General features: G+C 43.3%; 1 protein-coding gene across 1 annotated transcript; it reads right to left on the bottom strand.

Moving 5' to 3' along the window:
• Positions 1-161: 161 nt before the first annotated feature.
• Positions 162-18,960, bottom strand: LOC140494519 (elongation factor 2). The gene is made up of 15 exons (XM_072593780.1): positions 18,791-18,960; positions 17,418-17,632; positions 16,674-16,855; positions 15,826-16,037; positions 14,308-14,486; positions 13,753-13,858; positions 13,391-13,504; positions 12,927-13,065; positions 6,202-6,397; positions 5,636-5,894; positions 5,440-5,547; positions 5,006-5,359; positions 4,565-4,747; positions 4,007-4,139; positions 162-942 (listed from the first exon to the last, which is right to left on the bottom strand). The coding sequence occupies exons 1-15, from the start codon at positions 18,791-18,793 to the stop codon at positions 749-751; spliced, it is 2,577 nt and encodes an 858-aa protein (XP_072449881.1). The 5' UTR covers positions 18,794-18,960; the 3' UTR covers positions 162-748.
• Positions 18,961-19,422: the final 462 nt, after the last annotated feature.

Here is a 19,422-nt window from a genome sequence, read left to right as displayed (position 1 = left end):
AATCTACTAACAGATGAGCTTTGTTCTAACACATTGAAAGAATCTTTGGGCACATAACAGTCAAATGTTTTAGAATTATTCCATAATCCCAAACAGCAAATCATAACGATCACTGCCAAAGCAGACAAGAAGGTGCAGGCAAAACCAACAAGGAGCACAACTGCAATTATATCAAAGTTTATTGTTTATATACCACCAATACAATCTATTGCATTTTCATCGTTCACAATGTTAAATGACGATCAAACTCATTTCCAAGGTGCTCAAACTCCCATTAGCCTCCAGTCTGTAGACTGGAGGTAATTCTCACCAACTTTCTGCAAAGTCCACTGCTGTACAACTTGCTGTGCATAAAGTTTTGTTTTCAGAAAAGAAAACCCAGAATTGGAAAACCCCAACTTCAAAAGCACAATATGCCTAATCTTTTAAGTACTGGCAATGGCAATAAATATCAGACCAGGCGACAAGAGTTACTAATGAAAAGTAAGTGAATGAATGTGTATAAAGCTAGCATGGCACAAGATGGTTTCTGACGCAGCAATGCAATAAAGAAGAATCCAAATACGAGGTAAACATTCTTTTTAATTTATGCCACTACGATGTCCATTCTTTTTGCAGTGAACCTCATTGCAAGAATACAATACAATACACCACCATGTCTAATCTGGCAATGTTATAATTCACTAATTAGTTCGAAGAGCCAGCCAATGGTGTGTTGATCAGATTTCCAATGATGTACTGTTAAACATTACAACTTGTCCAGGAAGTTGTCCAGAGCTGGGATGCCCTCTTTCAGGCCCTTGCGCTTACGGGTTTCAGCCACAATTTGAAACGGGCGGGTGGCTGAATCCGTCGGGTCACCAGGTAGGATCTGCCAGTGGTCAAAAACACATTGTGGGAAAGCCTGGCCGCCTGTATTAGACCTCAGGTCAGCTGTGAAACCTGTTTAGAAAAAAAAAAGCACAATGCTTGATAACCTGTCCTGTCTTTCATAAGACCATAAAATATAGAAATAGAATTAGACCAGACCATTCAGCCCACTGAGTCTTCTCTGCCATTTAATTATGGCCAATAGTTCCACAAATTAACTACCCTCTGGCTGATGAAAGTCCTCAATTCCAGAAAGGACATCCCATTTGAAGCAGTGCTCAGGTCTCAAATCTCCTATTAGTGGAAACATCTTTCCCACACCCACTCCATTCAGGCATCTCAGTTTTCTGTAACTTCCACCCCACCCATCTAAAGTGAGTTCTGACCCAGAGTCCTCAACCACTACTCCTACTATGAGCCTTCATGCCCAGGATCCTTGTAAACCACCTCTGGACTTTTCCAATGCCAGCTTATCCTTCCTTAGATAAGGAGCTCAAAACTGCTTAGAATATTCCAAATGTGGTCTGACTAGAGCTTTATACAGTGGTAGAAGTACATCTCTACTCTTGCATTCTAGCCTCATCAAAAATGACTGCTAAAAATGCATAGACTGCCTAACCACCGATGAAACCTTCATGTTAATCTTAAACGAGCCCTGATGCAGGACTCCCAAGTCCCTTTGTGCTTCAGATTGCCAAAGCCTTTCCCATTTAGAAAGTTATCTATACCTCCTTTTCCTCCAAAGTGCATAACCTCTTACTTTGCCACTTCTTTCTGCAGCCTCCCTGCTTCCTCTCCACTACCTGAACCTCTACCTATTTCAAGTCTCACGTATAAATTTAGCAACAATGTCCTCAGTTCCTTCATCCAGATCATTAAGATATAATGTGGTCCCGACTCTGATCCCTGTAGAACTTTGGCATTAACTCCCATGCTGAAAAAGATCTCTTTATTCCTACTGTTTGCCTTCTTAGAGGCAGCCAAACCTCTTTACAGGCCAGTACATTGGCCAGGTGGCCTCAAAAATAACAGCCCATAATGTTAGAGGCAAAGCCCTTTTGGAAACCCAAATAGATCATGTCCACCAACTTTCCTTTGTCTACCTTGCTTGTTACCTCTTCAAATGAATTGGAAATGGATCTGTCAGGAATGACCTCTTGAGGAAGTTGTGCTGCCTCAGTCCTGTTTCCAAGTACTCTACAAATCTCATTGTTAATAATGGACTCTAAAATCTTACCAGATACATAGGTCAGGCTGATCAGCCCATAGTTTCCTGAATTCTGCCTCCCTCTTAAACAGAGGTGTTATGTTAGCAATTTTCCATTTCATTGGAAACCTCCCTGACTTGATTCCTGAAAGGATAAGTGTACCAATGCCTGTACAATGTTCTCAGCTAGCTCTTTCAGAACCCTGGGGTATAGTCCATCTAGTCTAGGGTGATTTACCCACCAAGATCTTCAGTTTTCCAAGCATCTTCTCCTTAATGATGGTCACTACACTTGTGTTCCCTTACTTTCCTGAGGTTCTGTTATGGGGTCTTTCCCCTGAAAACTGATGCAAAATCTGTTCACGTTTTTGGTCTTGATTGCTATTTATCCAGCCTCATTTTCCAATGGCCCAATGTCCATTCTTGCCTCTTTCCTTTAAATTTCTAAAAACCTCTTGCAATCTCTTACAAGGACAGCACAGTGGTTAGCACTGTTGCCTCACAGCACCAGGGTTCAATTCCAGCCTCGGCAATGGTGTGTGGAGTTTGCACATTCTCCCTGTGTCTGCGTGGGTTTCCTCCAAGTGCTCCAGTTTCCTCCCACAGAGGAGAAGATGTGCAAGTTAGGTGAATTGGCCATGGTCAATTTCCCATAGTATTCGGCACATTAAGCAGTGGGAAGTCGGTCTGAGTGGGTTACTCTTCAGAGGGCCAGCGTGGACTTGTTGGCCTGAAGGACCTGTTTCCACACTGTAGAGAAGCTAATTAATCTAAATCTTTTATATTACTAGCTTAACTTCGTGACATTTAACCTTTTCCCCGCATGTCTTTTTCTAGGTTATCCTCTGGATTTTAAAGAGATCTTAATCTTCACCTACTTTTAATGCTTTCTTTTGCTTTTACATCATCCCTTACTTCCTTTGCTAGCCATGATTACCGCCAACATCCCCCCCCCCCCCCCACCCACCCGCCTAAGTTTCCGCTTCCTTGGGATGAATTTCTGCTGTGCCTTACAAATTACCCCTCAAAAACACCCACCATTGCAGTTCTACTGCTTGGCCCACCTGCCAATCAACTCTGGCCAGCTCATGTCTTTGTAGTTAACTGTACTCCATTATAGTGCCATCACATCTGATTCAAATCTTCTCCCTCTCAACCTGCAGGGTGAATTCTATCATTATGCTCACTGCCCACAAGAGTTCCTTCACCAACTTCCTAAATCGAGTCTGCCTCATTACACACCACTCAGTCCAGAACTACCTGTTCCCAACGCAAGCTGCTCAAAAACAAACTTTTAGATCTAACAATCATCTGATTTTCCAAGTCCAGCTGGAACACTTAAGGCCCCCACACTATTACTGTAATAGAAAAAGCATGCAAGGAAGGCACTGATTTATTTTCTCACCCACATCCTGACTACTAGGAGCCCACACAGATTCTACACCTTCAAACTCTACACCACTTCTTGCTACTGAATGGTTTCTTACTAATAAGGTCATCTTTTCCCCTCTGTTCATGTGTTTATCCTCATGATTGGATATGTATCCTTGGATTTACCCCTCATTGGTGTCACCATATTATAGTCAAAGTTATAAACCAACCAGTGCAATAAAAACAGGGCCTTTAGAAAAGCAGAGCAAGGATCAATGCACCTAAAGCACTGAAGACAAGTTTAGACCAAACCAACTTACCACGTATGCCTGCTTAAAAAGCACAAACCAAGCACTCAAGTACTCCCCGATTTTAGATTGTATTAATAGCTTAAAACTGGCAGATCATTAGGACAAAACCCAATTTCCTTTAGCAGCTTTGGTGTACAGGGCACAGCATAGCAAGTGGAACTGAAAAATCACGTAGATAATTACAAATGCTTTTTACACCAAACAAAAATCACTTAAAAATTTCACAAGACAACACCAAGCTACTTACCAAATGATTCATTTACAGGTAGGTAAGCCTTGACAACAAACATGGGTGTGCCTGCAACATGGGATTCTTCAAACACGTGACCACGTTTCCTATTCAGTACACCATAGATCCCACCAACTACTTGCTCCGGGCACTGTAATTCAAAGAAACATGACTCCGAATTATTCTGTTCATTGTTAACCCAGTGTTGAAGAAAGTGATAATGACAATAACTTGCATAATCACGTTTTTAAAAATTGAAGTGTGGCTGTTCTATGAAAACAAAATAGCTGATTTTAAATGGTGTCACGAGAGGAATCAGAAAATCCATCCATAATTCTGTTGCAAAGCCAGCATTCAATATTTGCTTATGTAGCAGAATGCCACCTGGAGGCCCAGAATTTGATCACTCCTCAAAAGATGATCAGTTCAGAGGATCCATTTCCAATAGGAAACGAAAAACCAGTGGAAAATATGTAATCCAAAGACTGCTGTTAAAAATCAGGTAACGTGTGAATTTATAAAACCCATTTCAGGAGATTGGGAGAATCAAATGGTAAAATTCAAAGCACCCAATACCTGAATCTCAACCAGGTAGACAGGTTCCATAAGTCTCGGCTGGGCAGTCAGCACACAGGCATACAGGCATCTTCTTGCAGTGGGAATGATCTGACCACCACCACGGTGGATAGCATCAGCATGCAGGGTTACATCATGAATGTCAAATCGCACTCCACGCATGTTCTCATCACACAGAGCACCCTGAAGCAAAAGTGAAAGATATTACCCTTTCTTTGGAGCAAGCAAGAAAGTAAGTTACACAACAGGATAACTTTGATATACATTTTTAAAACATTAAACTTTCCTTTAAAATAAAGTCAGTTTCACAGAAGTTATATCAGCTATTTAAGCAGGTTCACATTAATCACTACAAATACCATAATATGTAATTGGCTGGTGTCCAAATGACTACTGGAGATGAAAAATCTAGCAGCACTTATTACACAGCGAAAACCTCACCTCTTTGGTTGCCCACTGAAATCCAGCAACGACACTGTCCTTGATTTCGTTGAGGTACTGGACTCCTTTAGTCACATCAATCAACATATTGGGGCCTGTGCCATCAGGTCCAAAGCACCATATTTTACGACATTCCGTGACATCCCATTCATACTTTTCAGCAAGATATCTGGCTCGCTGTTTGAGCTCTTGACGGGCAGTAACATCACCCTTGTCAATGTCTTCTGGAAGGCCCTCTGGCATTGGTTTAGCTTTCATGTACAGCCTGTTGTGCTTGTTGGGAGACTTTGACAAGCACATTACATTGGATTCTTCAGCAACAGTCTCACGGTAAGACACAACTGGGTCGGATTTCTGCACAAAAATAAGAACACCGATTATTTGCAGATTCACAATAGTGGAATCAACCTTCCGCCATCTTCCAAGAGTCTTACCTTAATGGGAATACAAGCATGGTCCTCTTCAAGATCTTTCAGGCAGATTTCCAAATGCAGCTCACCAGCACCAGCAATAATGTGTTCACCAGATTCCTCAATGATACACTAAGATAAAGAGGCAAGGGAGGTTTAGCAATGAGGTGATTCATTCTTACCCCACTAACCCAATTTAATAAGCAACAAAACAATCTACCTGCACCATGGGGTCAGACTTAGCGAGACGCTTCAGTCCTTCAACCAATTTCGGTAGATCAGCTGGATTTTTGGCTTCAACAGCAACACGCACAACAGGGCTGACGCTGAACTTCATCACTCGCAGGTTGTGAGCCTGGTCGTAAGTGGTAATGGTACCGGTCTTCACGAGATACTGATCAACACCAACAAGCCCAACGATGTTTCCACAAGGCACATCTTCAATAGGCTCCACATAACGGCCCATCATCAGAATTGTTCTGCAAATTAAAATAAAAATCTGTTCAGTAATAGACAGGAAGAATTCAACAAGTTATAGCTTCAGGAATAACTACACAAAAGAAATTTCAGTATTATTTATTCACTTTTAGCTGCTATGTAATATTTCAAGAGGGCAGGCAGACAGGCATTTAAACATTTAATACACCGTCTGGCAGACACTCAAGACCCTAACTGGATCATTCTGCTACTAAAATAAAAACTGCATTTTAGCTTGGCAAATATTAAAACTCACAGTTGAAAGTTCTACTGAAATTAAAAGGAAAACATCTACACCACAACACCAACCTTTGGATAGGCTTCAGGTAAAGGTCTTCCTTCTTGCCCGGAGTGTAATTTGGTCCCATAATTCGGACCTTAAGACCAGTGGAAACAATACCAGAGAAGACACGGCCAAAGGCGTAAAACCTTCCCTTGTCAGTTGTGGGCACCATCTTGGAGATGTACATCATCAGTGGGCCTTTTGCGTCACAGTTCTTGATGCCTTATAAAACCAAAAGTTTAAATTATTTCTTCACATTAAGCTCCCTAACAACCAAGAAAAAATTCAAGTCCCCTTCGCCAGACAGTTAGGTATCTAAACGCAAAAATGCAAACCAAGTTAAGCATGAACAATGTGACAAAAGGTATGTAGAGGTGGTAGGTGGTCTTTTGAATTCTTAATTGCAAGATAATATACAAGTTGGAGTATATAACAAAATGTTATTACAATTTATAAAGACAGAGCAAGGAAGTGAGCAATAGAATTGTCAGTTCAGATCATTTAATCAAAGGTATAGCACGTGGGAGCTCTTTAATACCATTGTTTACTGAGCACTTGTTTGCTCTGAATCAAAGTTTGAGGAGCTTTAGCAGAGATTGAACCGGTTGCTGAACTACTGACATGACACATCTGGGAAGGGACAAGACGTTATCTGGAATTCTTTGCATCAGGAAGCAGTCACACACCTTCAGAGCTCCTCAAAGATCAACAAGGCTGCCTACTTATGAAACCATAGGTTGTGAGTGAGATAATTAACATATTGAGTCGGTATGGATTGCGGACGTCATGGAAACTTGAGAATTTCTGCAAATAAACAGCGATACCGTGGAATGTGTCAATATTTTATAAGAGGTGGTACGGAACATCTTGAAATGGGACCTGATCGGGTGCACCCCACACCTTTGTAGAAACTAGAAAAGATTGCTGGACCCTTTGTTGAGATATTTGCATCAATAGTCACAGGTGAGATGCCAGAAGACTGGTGGTTGACTAATGTGGTGCCATTACTTAAGAAAGATGGTGTGCAAAAGTCAGGGAATGACAGGCCAGTGATATTAAGTTTTGAAGGGGGTTTTGAGGAACAGGATTTGCACATGTTCAGTAGAGCGTCACAAGGATCAGTACTGTGTCTATTTGTTTTGCCATTTACATAAATGACTTGGTTGTGAATATAGAAATTTCAGAGTCAGAAAGTGTGGTGTTGGAAAAGCAAAGGAGAGTTGACATTTTGAACATAAACTCTTCATCAGGAATGGGAGGAGGGGGCCCATGAGAAAAATGGGGGAGGGGAGGAAAGAGGAGTGGGGCAGGGGCAAGGTAGCTAGAAATGCGATAGGTAGAAGAGGGTGGGGGTGATGGTGCTATGTGGAGTGGAGGATAGAGTGGACAGGTGGGAAGGAAGATTGGCAGGTAGGATAGTTCAAGAGGGCAATGTGGAGTTGGAGGGTTGGATCTGTGATAAGGTGGGGGGAGGGGCAATGAGGAAACTGGTGAAATAAATATTGATCCTTTGTTTGGTGTCCCAAGGCAGAAGGTGAAGTGTTCTTTCACCAGACGTCAGATGGCTAGGATTTGGCAGTGGAGGACACCCAGGACTTGCATGTGCTTGGTGGAGTGGGAGGGAGAGTTAGTGTTCAGCCATAGGGTGGTGGGGTTGATTGGTGCGTGTCCCAGAGATATTCTCGGAAATGTTCCACAAGTTGGCATCCTATCTCCCCTATGCAGAGGGGACCACATCAAGAGCAACAGATGGTGGACGAGATGCAGGAAAATCTGTTGGATGTGGAAGTAGCCTTCGGGGCCTTGGATGGAAGTGAGGGGAAAGAGGTGTGGGTACAGGTTTTACACCACAGGTTGTGGCAAGGGAAGGTGCAAGGAGTGAAGGGTGGGTTGGTGGTGGGTATGAACCTAACAAGGTAGTCGCAGAGGGAATGGTGTCTGCGGAAAGCTGATGGGGGTGGGGAGGGAAATAAAATTCTGGTGGAGGTCTGTCTGTAGGTAGCGAAAATGTCAGAAAATGATTGGTTGTATCCAGAGATTGGTGGGGTGGAAGGTGAGGCCCAGGGGTGTTGAGTCCTTGTTGCAGTTTGTGGGTTGGGGTTCAGGAGCAGAGCTGCAGGAAGTCAAGGTGATGTGCTGGAGGACATTTTGACCACGTGAGGGGAAACTATAGTCCTTTAGCATCTTCAGTCCTTTCCCCTAATATAGGAAGTATGGTTACCAAGTCGCAGATGTCAAATAGGTGGTGTAATGGACAGTGAAGGAGGTCACCTCAAAAGTACAGAGGACCTTGATTAGATAGGCAACTGGGCAGAGGAGTGATAGATGGAATTTAAATAAATGTGAAGCTTGCATCTTAATAAGGCAAACCAAGGCAGGTCATATATACTTAACGGTAGAGCCCTGGGGAGAGGTGCTAGAGACCTAGGGGTGCAGTTGCATAGTTCCTTTAAACTGGAGTGGTACAAAGGGTGATGGCAATATTTGGCATGCTTGTCTTCAATGAGCAGTGCATTGAATGGGAGTTGGAACATCATTTCATGGCTGTACAAGACATTGGTTAGGCCACTTCTACAATACTCCATTCAATTCTGGTATCCCTGCTAAAGGGAACATGTTGTTCAATTTGAGGGTTCAGAAAAGGTTTAAAGAACATTGCCAGAATTGAAGGTTGAGCAGTGACCCTACAGAAGGTTTATAAAAGGCAGAGTAGTGGGTACATTAATTAGAAGGCTTTAGAGGAATATGGGTAAAATGCTAGAAAATGGGACTAGATCAGTTTAGGATATCTGTTCAACGTGGATGAGTGGGACAAAAAGGATCTGTTTCTGTGCTATACAACAGACTCTAGGTTAAGTGGTCAGTGAGAGAGGGCATTACTGAGAGTGCAAGGTAGGTAAGGATAGAGAAGCAGCTGCATGGATGAATAGGTAAAAACAATGACTGCAGATGCTGGAAACCAGATTCTGGATTAGTGGTGCTGGAAGAGCACAGCAGTTCAGGTAGCATCCGAGGAGCAGTAAAATTGACGTTTCGGGCAAAAGCCCTTCATCAGGAATAAAGGCAGAGAGCCTGAAGCGTGGAGAGATCAGCTAGAGGGGGGTGGGGAGAAAGTAGCATAGAGTACAGTAGGTGAGTGGGGGAGGGGATGAAGCTGATAGGTTTGGGGGGGAAGGGGGTGGACAGGTGGGAAGAGCTTCAGGGAAGAGGAAATGACCTGGGAGTTTAGCATGGCACGATAGGACAGGAAGTCATTCAACTGGGGGCACGAGAGAGAATACAGTAGTAGGGTATAGTATTGCAAGGGGATTGCGAAGACATAATACCCCAATCGTGCCTGCCCAGTGTCAAATGCTCGGGCTGGAAAGGAGATCAGGGGATGCAATGGTCTGGCCCACAAATGCAGCAACCAGCATTCCCTTTAGTTTTCTTTCCAGCTAGGTGGGCCCCAAAAGGTTGGTACAGAATAGAGAAGCTTGGACACAATCATGCAGCTTAAAGGGAACGTTGGTACCAAAAGCATAGGTGAAGCTAAGAGAGGTTTTGCATAGTGCATGAAGAACTAAGCACCAAATTGAATGGTAGGTCCTCAAGAATATTATAATTGAGAATATTACCTCAGCCACATTCAAATTTCCTTGTGAACATCCTTTCATAAAAGGAGAGATGAATGTGTGGCCTAAAGACCAACTTGGGAGAAGTGGATTCCAGAGTATGGGCTACTACTATACTCTAGGATACTGGCAGCAAGCACTGTTAGAATGGTCTACACTTGCTGGCATCAACCACATAACTCCCACTATGTGCATCTCCATTAAGTCAGAGATTTGCAGCACAGAAACAAATACTTCGGTCCGACTTGGCCCATATCAACCAGATATCCTGAATATATCTAGTCTTGTTTGCCAGCACTTAGCCCATATCCCTCTAAAGCCCTCCTTTTCATATGCCAATCCAGATGCCTTTTAAATGCTGTAATTGTACCCACCCCCACGACTTCCTTTGGCAGCTGATTCCATACATGCACTACCCTCTGCATGAAAATGCTGCCCCTTTTAAATCATTCCCAGCTCACCATGAACCTATGCTATCTAGTTCTGGATACCCCCTCACCCCAGGGAAAAGACCGGTCTATTTACCTTATCCTTGCCACTCATGATTTTATAAACCTCGATGAAGGTCACCCCTCGGCCTCCAATATTTAGGAAAAATAGCCCCAGTCTATCAGCCTCACCTTATAGGTCCAAACCTAGCAACAACCTTGAAATGGTTCAGAAAAATGTTTCACAACATCTTTCATCTCCAACAGGAAGACCAGAATTGCACACAATATTCCAAAAGTGGCCTAACCAATGTCCTATACAGCCACAACCTAGCCTTCCAACTCCTGTACTCAACCAATAAAGACAGGCATACCAAATGCCTCCTTCACTATCCTAGGTAAAAACAAGGACTGCAGATACTGGAAACCTTAAGTCTAGATTAGTGTGGTGCTGGAAAAGCACAGGTCAGGCAGCATCCAAAGAGCAGGAAAATTGACTTTTCGGGCAAAAGAGATCCACTCTGCAGGCACCCTGCCTCTATTCCCGATGAAGGACTTTTGACCGAAACGTCGATTTTCCTGCTCCTCGGATGCTGCCTGACCTGCTGTGCTTTTCCAGCACCACTCTAATCTAGACTTTTTTGCTATCCTATCTACCTGAGACTCCACTTTCAAGGACATATAAACTTGCACTCCAAGATGTTTATTCAGCAAAACTCCTCAGGACCTTACAATCAAGTGTACAAACACTGCCCTGATGTGCCTTTTCAAAATGCAGCACCTCACATTTTAAACTAAACTCCACCTGTCACTCCTCAGCCCACCTGACCAAGATTCCATTGTACTGAGGAAACCTTCACAATCCACCACACTCTAATTTTGGTGTCATCTGCAAACTTACCAATCATTCCCATGTCCACATCCAAATCAGTAATGCAAAGCAGTGGACCTAGCATTAATCCTTGCCGCACACCACTGGTCACAGGACTCCAGTCTGAAAAGCAACCCTCCACCACTACCCTCCTTGTCTTCTACCTTCGAGCCAGTTCTGTATTCAAGTAGCTAGTTCTTCCTCCATTCTGAGGAATCTAATCTGGATAATAATCCAGGAATAAACCAAATCAAGACTTGAGATTACAATAACAAAACTGAAGATCCTGTATCTGAACATATAGAACTCATCAAGTAATAAATTGATATTTCAATAACCATGATCTGATAGTCATTATGGAGACATGGTTCCTGAATGTTGAGGGGTGTGAGACATTAAAAAACAAAAACTGCTGCCCCTTTTAAATCATTCCCAGCTCACCATGTTGATGTAAACTGTTAAATCAAGGATGGCATTTGTTCAATAGTTAGAAGACAATCCATTAACAAAATGGAACAAAAGCAAAATTATTGTGACAAAAGACTTCAGATCTGCATACAAACTGGAAAAACAATTGTTAGCGTCCCCATTAGATTCCCTGACATCTTTCCTCCAGTGATGATTAATATTAATTTCCTCACCACCTTTCGTCATTTGATTCAGTAATTTTGGAATACTACAAGTGTCTCTTTCAGGACTTCTCTGCTGACTTGATTCATTTGGGTAAAAACAGTGACTGCAGATGCTGAAAACCAAATACTGGATTAGTGGTGCTGGAAGAGCACAGCAAACTGCCTGAACTGCTGTGCTCTTCCAGCACCACTAATCCTGACTTGATTCATTTCCCTAGCCTCGTTCCAGAAGAACTATGCAGACTCTGTCCTAGACTCAGCTCATTTCCACTGAAGTTTTAAAGACTGAGGGGCAATCAAATTGAAAAAGGTGGCCATGGAAAGGATGGCTCAGTCCAGAATTAGACAGCATCTTCTGCTCCTATTCTATTTAACTCCAGTGCAGTAATACAAACAGTTCTGAAGTGGAACCTGAAGCAATGTTTGAACACCAACACCAAATTTACAGCTGACATGAAACAATGCAATAATTAAAAATCAAAAAATGCAAGAGGCCAGAAGGATAGAAAGGATAAGCTGCAAGTAGCTTTAACACAAAGATCAATTTGGTTTATCTCAAAAAAGGTCAGAGAGAGTATAAGTTATCTTCCAACTACAATTAATGCAAGTAGACAATTGTAGTCTCATCAAGATGGAGGACAGCAACAGATGCTGCAGGCTTCAATAATATCAGTCAGCACTGTCATCAGGTGCCTAAAATAATCTGAGTAAAAGGAACAGATTTAGTACAGTGTTGCAAAGATGGACATGTGATTAGGATAATGGTCTTAAAAGGACAGAGGGATTTTCCCTGACAAATGTCAGGAACGTGTCCGGCTTGCATTGGAGTGGATTTGGGATAAAGTGGCTCACGGTGAAATGTGTCAGAGGATTCGCATATTAAGGAAGTTGCTACAAGAATAAGAAATGTTGCTTGTTCAGCCACATCTATTATGTTGCCCAATGCCACTAGAGAAACAAAACCAGAATATCTTGCTCTTGTAACGATAATTCATTGTTTGGAGAGTGAAGGGGATACATACAAAGAAATGGTACTCAGCTAATATACGTTGAAGAACAAACTCATAGTAAAGTGGTAGCATCCCTAAATCTGGGCCATGAAGTTCAGCTTCAATTCTCAAACCACCCCAGATGTGTCATGACATGCCTGGCAGATTTGAGTAAAGTATCTTCTGGATAGTTGGTCTAAGTACATTTTTAACATACCCAAGGCAGCTTCATCATCAGGAGGTCCCTCATACAGAAGGTCACAACGATATCTCTGAGCAGTGACAGGCGATGGAAGGTGTATGGTGATCATCTGCAACAACGCATCACCAGCAGGCAACCAGCGACGCATAACAGCCTGCATACAAGAAAATATTTTTCAAAAATAAAGATCACAGCCAAGAAACAGGGGTAAAGTAACAGTCAGCATTGTTTGCAACAGGAGAAATGAGCCAGTACTAAGAAATTAAGGCCTGGAGCATTATGCTTGAAATAGGCCAAGTAGTCTAACAACTCTTCAATATGGCAGCAAGGAAGTGAGTGCACACCAGTCCTAACTCGTGAGAAAGATGACAAATCAAAATGAATTGAGGGGATGTCAACAGAACCATAATCCTGATATGGGCAATAAAGCATGATAGTATAGGCAATATCTTTGCTATTGAGAACATAGAGCTACTCACCTTTAGCAAAGGTTTGCCCTCTTTGGATTTATCTTCATTGTCCAGCTTTATATCTAGCTTCTGAATCAATTTTTCAGTTTCGTCCTTCTTGAAATTCATAATTGCATCAAAGACCTATGAAGAAAACCAAAAACATTACTCTACAAAGAAATAACTTCAGTGCATATATTGGACTATGTGACAGCATTTACTTTTAGAAGCAATTGTTGTTTAGATCAAACTCTAGGTTAAAATATACAAGTTCTTGAGCTTCAGACATTTGCTTTTCATCACCGAACAGTCAGGTCAAAGTGAAGAAATTACAGAAAGGTCATCACACCAAGCTCAATAACATTTGCTCACGTGCTAGTTCATGATCTTACCTTGAAGATGGGATCCAAGACCAGCTGACAGAAAGTTCTGGGCAATTTCTTGCCATCAGCATTGGTAGCAGACTTGCTGAATTTACCAGCAGCCGGATCAAAATACCTGAAATTGCAAGGGACAATTAAGGAGTTTTCAAAACCAATGAAGAACTGGCAGAAATCAGCAGCCATTTTGAACTAAGTCAATAGTATGTGAAGCAAAGAATGTTCAAGTTGTAAATGCAAATTAATTACAAGAATACTTCTGTTTGCTAGTGTATTTGACGTATTGCCTGTCACAAACAGCAAGTCTCAACCATTTAAAAGCTGGACCATGCAGAGGCATGTTACATGCAAAGGAATAACTTGGCACTGGCCTAGAGGACAACTGTTGGACAGAAGTCCCCAGTGCTTCAATGGCCCAAGAAAATCTGAGTGTACAGGTAGACAATGACCCAAACTACTTCCTTTTATCCTATAAAAATGTTTTTCTCCATGAAAAAATGAGCCAAGTACTTTCACACTTGGACTGGTTTCTAGAACAGGAAAGAGAGCCGGGCATCAGCAACTCACCTGTCACCCCAAAGTTTTTTCATCATATCCTCTACTTTCTTGGCACGGTCTTCTGGAGAAAGGGCAGTATCACCCTTAGCAGAAAATTTGGCAACGTACATTTCTGCAAACTGCTTTAGGGTGAAAGCCCAACCATGGAGCCCAGAACCAAAACCAACTGTTCCAAAAACTGGATCAACCTGGAAAGGAAAAAGAAAAATCAGTGGGCCTGGTGGCACTTAGTATAATGAATCACAATCCACAGATTAGGTAACATGCTGGTGCTGTCACTAGTTATGCATCAGAGCCATTCGCATCTGAACTAGATAGACAGTGTTCCTTGGAAAGTTTTTTTTTGGGGGGGGGGGGGGGGGTATATAAGTAGACATGCTTAAACAGAAGCTCAAAGAATGGATGGTTTTTGTTTTAAAAATGGCCTAGTTTGCAAATTCCTTAATGCAGCTATGTCCTGCTGAATAGCTTATAATATGCAGCTCCAAAGCCACAAATCGAAATTGGTTCAGCAGCTGTAATTTTTGAAAGATGAAGTGAACTTAAATAGCAGCAAGTAATACATACAAAAAGTCTGACACCACTCTGAGCAAGAAACTAAACCAGTTCCCCCTCAGACTCATGTTTCAAGTTATTTTCCCCTTACTAGCTGGAAACAGCACATTTGGACAGATTAGAGTCATATCCTTTCACCAACAGCACGTTAAGTAGAAAATGTTCAAATCTGACAGCATGTGGAAAGTCAGAGACATTAACTTGGTTTCTCCCTTCGTGATGTTATTCCTTCACTTCCAAAGTGACCAGCAGAAACATGAAAACAGAAGACAGACAGTAGAAGACTTAAGGTATGGTTCAACCATACAAGCTATCAAAGATCTGAAATCCAATAAAATACAAACATTAGGCAAATAAAAATGTTCTTCTAGAACAAAATCAGGCAGAAGCCAATTACACACAAATAAACAAGCAGGAGGCTGGAAGAACAGACAACCAAACAGCATCAGGAGGTGGAGAAGTCAATGTTTCAGGTGTACACCTAAAACGTTGACTTTTCCACCTCGTGATGCTGCCTGGCTTGTTGTGTTCTTCCAGCCTCCTGCTTGTCAACCTTGGACTCCAGTATCTGCAATCTTTTTGTCTCTAATTACACATGGGAGCAGGAACAATCCTCAGTTTATACAATTCTGGGAATTGGCTATTAAGTCAGAGAATGAAAAATATCAGTTAACATTCTGGGGACAACACGAGAAAAAAGGGACCAGTACACTGAACTATGGTATCAGATGAAAAATGAATCACACTTTCATCAGTTCGGAGGAAAGTGTCACTGGACTCAAAATGTTAGCTCTGCTCTGTCTCCACAGATGCCGCTGGAGAAACAGGTCTGCCAATGTCGGTTTCAGTTTGTGTTTCAGATCTTCAGTGTCCACAATTCTTTGTACTGAATACTCACTGGTATTAGACTGCATAGCTCATTTTATAATACAGCAAAATGGATTGATTAAAATCTCATGAAGTCCACTTTACCATGATGTTTCCCATGGGACCATTCTCATCTTCACCGTAGGTAGAGATGATGACATTGACATTTTCCACAATGCGTTGGAAGGTCTGGTAGAGTTCTTCTGTATCAAGCTGCAGTTCAAGCAAGGCACGGTCCATTTTGTTCATCATCAGCACAGGTTTGATACGTTCAGCAATAGCCTGACGCAGCACAGTTTCAGTTTGCACACATACCCCTGGAAATAAGCAACAATTCCACTCATCAGGTTAAACTTATAATTGAAGCAATTTTCACCTAGACGCATACCAAGAAAGCTGGACCAGAATGGAGGGATTATATGTACAATTCTCAACTGAGTTTCAAAACTGAAGCCAGTATGTCATATCACAATTATAGCAGAAAAATCAAACGCGTGGCCTAAATCCTTGTCCATAAATGCACTGCTATACAGTTCTTAAAAATTATTGAAAAAAATCCAGAAACTTTAAGGCTTGTTTCCCTGATATCATGCTTCCATTGACTAGATTAGAATCCAAACAGTGTGGAAGCAGGCCATTCAGCACAGTCTACTAAACCAGCCAAAGAGCATCCCACTCAGACCCACCTCCCTACCCCAACCCTCGGTCCCTGAATTTCTCATGGCTTTTCACCTAGCCTGGACATCTTTGGACTGGGACAGGAAGTTCACGCAGACATGGGAGAATGTACGAACTCCACGCAGTCACTCGAAGGTGATATCGAACCAGAGCCCCTGGCATTGAGGCAGCAGTGCTAACCACCGGGCCACCTTGCCGTCCCATATACCTCGATAGAGTGTGACTTCATAAAGTCTTTGTGCAAAATGTTGGCCACAGGAATAATTGTCACTTACCAGAGACACAGTCTACCACAACAAGGGCGCCATCAGTTACACGCAGAGCAGCTGTTACTTCAGAGGAAAAGTCGACATGCCCAGGTGAGTCGATCAGGTTGATCAAGAAGCCACTGCCATCCTTACACTGTTTGATGAAAGCCAAATCTCCTTCCTTGAGCTCATAAAACAGGGAGATGGCACTGCACAAAAATTCAAAATTACTACATTATTCCTTAAAGCAATGAGCTAGCACCAAGCTTTATAACAGGAAGCAGCAATTACACAACACTAGAGTTGTATTAGAATTGGTACTCTAGTACAGCAAGATCACATGAAAAGAAACATACATATAAAAGGATGAGACCATGATCATGTTAAGAGCTATGCACAAATCACCAGACCTTTTGGCATGTAGCAGTACAATCCCCTTGATAGACTAGGAGGCAGCTGGAAGAACACAGCAAGCCAGGCAGCATCAGGTGGTGGGGAAGTCCATGTTTCGAATGTAAACCTTCTTAAAGGCTGAAAGTCCTGCAGTCTTGAAGAAGGGTTACACCCGGAATGTCAACTTCTCCACCTCCTGATGCTGCCTGGCCTGCTGGGTTCTTCCAGCCTCCTGCCTGTCTATTTTGGATCCAGCATCTGCAGTTTTTCCATCTCTAGAATCGCCTTGCAGTATTACAGCAAATATTTACCCTCTGGCTTGAACCTAAAACCAGTAAAGTGCAGCTCAATAAAAATGAAAAAAGTTAAATCACTCACGTTGACTTAATGGTGATGCATCTTTCTTGTTCATCCTTGCGAGTGTCAGTGAACCTGGTTTCACCAGCACGGGAAGAAGCAATAATCCCAGCTTTTGACACCAGAGAGTCAGTAAGAGTGGACTTGCCGTGGTCAACATGCGCAATCACAGACATGTTACGGATGTTGGACTTCTTGTCCATGATGGCACGGATCTGGTCTACTGTGAAGTTCACCTAGAAAGTGATTATTATTCAAAGTTTAGTACAACTGCCAAGTCCCTGACTAAAAATGAAGTCAGGGCAGATCAATAAACCACTGGTATGCCCTGACAAATGTGGCTCAACAACTGCGTCATATATAAACCCAAGGTAACCGTGTTGGACTCTCTTTCCCATTCCATAAATAGAACCACTGTTATTCCCTTCGCCACCAGAAAAAAAACAGGCAGCTACGATGGATCAGAATGCTCTAAACCACTTATAACGCAGCACAGTTAATCAGTAATGCAAACCGACGCCACATTGCAAAAAAAAAGTAACATACACAAAAAAAACGAAAAGATTTAAGCCAAAACATACCATAATTGACCTTAGAAATCAGGGACTACGATCAATACCCTGTATCAGGGGTCGAACTGACATCACGTGTGTAAAAAAAACACACAGAAGCCGCTTTGGAAACCTGATCACGTTAATGCACCGTGTGCCGCAATCAATCCCATTTCTCCAACAGGGCGAGATGAGTCAGGCTGAAGCCGCTGCCAAATCAAATGCAAAGGAAGGAAGGAAGGAGGCCGGCCGGCCCGGGGTGGGGGGGGTGATGGACAGACAGACAGGGGGAAGAAGCCACGTCCCCGGCGACAATCACCCTGAAGCCCAGGGACCCCGGCTCCACGTGGCGGCGGGGACCGGGGCACTGCCCCGGGGTGGGGGGGGTAAAACGGTCTCCGGTCGGTACCAGCCTAGCCCCAGACACCCGATTCCACCCCGCCCAGAGTGACGCACAGCGGCACCCAGAGGGCCCGGAAACCCAGTGACAGCTCCGTCCCTGCCTTCTCCCCACTTTGTCCCGCCCCGGACCCTCCGAAATCCCCACCCCCCACATTACCCGCTTGCCGAGGTGACGGGTAGAAACGTACACCCTCTGCCCCCCCCCAACCCTTCCCCATTCCGCTTCATTGTGATTGCGCATCACCGCGGGCGGGCGGCCCGTTGCCCATCCCCCTCCCTCTATTGTCGGGCCCAATAACGGCTCTTTTCCGCCCGCTCCATCTGCGAAAAAGCGGCAATATCGGCGCCTGGACGGAGCCATCCAGCCTCAATACTGCGCGGAAACATCGATGGAAGTGCCCGGCGCGCATCCCCCACTCGGTGGAGACGCCGCCGACTCACCATTTTGCCGGATGGGGCTAGATTGCTTGTTTCTCAGGCTCCGGCTTCTATCCGCCTCACAGGACGGGCGGATGAGAAAAGGACCGGTTCCAGCAACTTCCGGGCCTTTTACCAACCGCAGCTGCGTCACGTGGCACCGCCGTAGGCCCGGTCCTCCCGAGCAGGGGGCCCACTGTTGGAAGGGAGGGTGAACTGCAACTCATCACAATCAAGCGTTAAGAGAATTCGACCTGAGTGTTAGTCTGCAAATGAGAGATACAAATGTGTTCAACATCAACTTTGTGATCATAAATCAGAACTTTATGATAGTAACAAACTCCAGCTCATGGAGTCATCCAGCACAGAGACAGACCCTACGGTCCAACGAGTCCACGCCGGCCATAATCCTAAACTGAATTTGTCCCACCTGCCTACGTTGCTCCATATCCCTCCGAACATTTCTTATTCATATACATATCCAAGTGTCTTTTAAACATTGCAATGTACCTGCATCCATCACTCCCTCTACTCTTTGTTCTGTAGTGATAAATCCCCCGACGCAGATTAACTTCTAGTCCGAAGCAAAATTTCACCTTGTGCACCAATGCGTGTTCATTTACCGTCTCTGCATCTTGTCTCACTTTTTGAACTTT

The sequence above is a fragment of the Chiloscyllium punctatum genome, chromosome 24, assembly GCF_047496795.1.
Source record: "Chiloscyllium punctatum isolate Juve2018m chromosome 24, sChiPun1.3, whole genome shotgun sequence".
NCBI lineage: Eukaryota > Metazoa > Chordata > Chondrichthyes > Orectolobiformes > Hemiscylliidae > Chiloscyllium > Chiloscyllium punctatum.
This window is presented reverse-complemented; position numbering and strand designations above follow the sequence as displayed.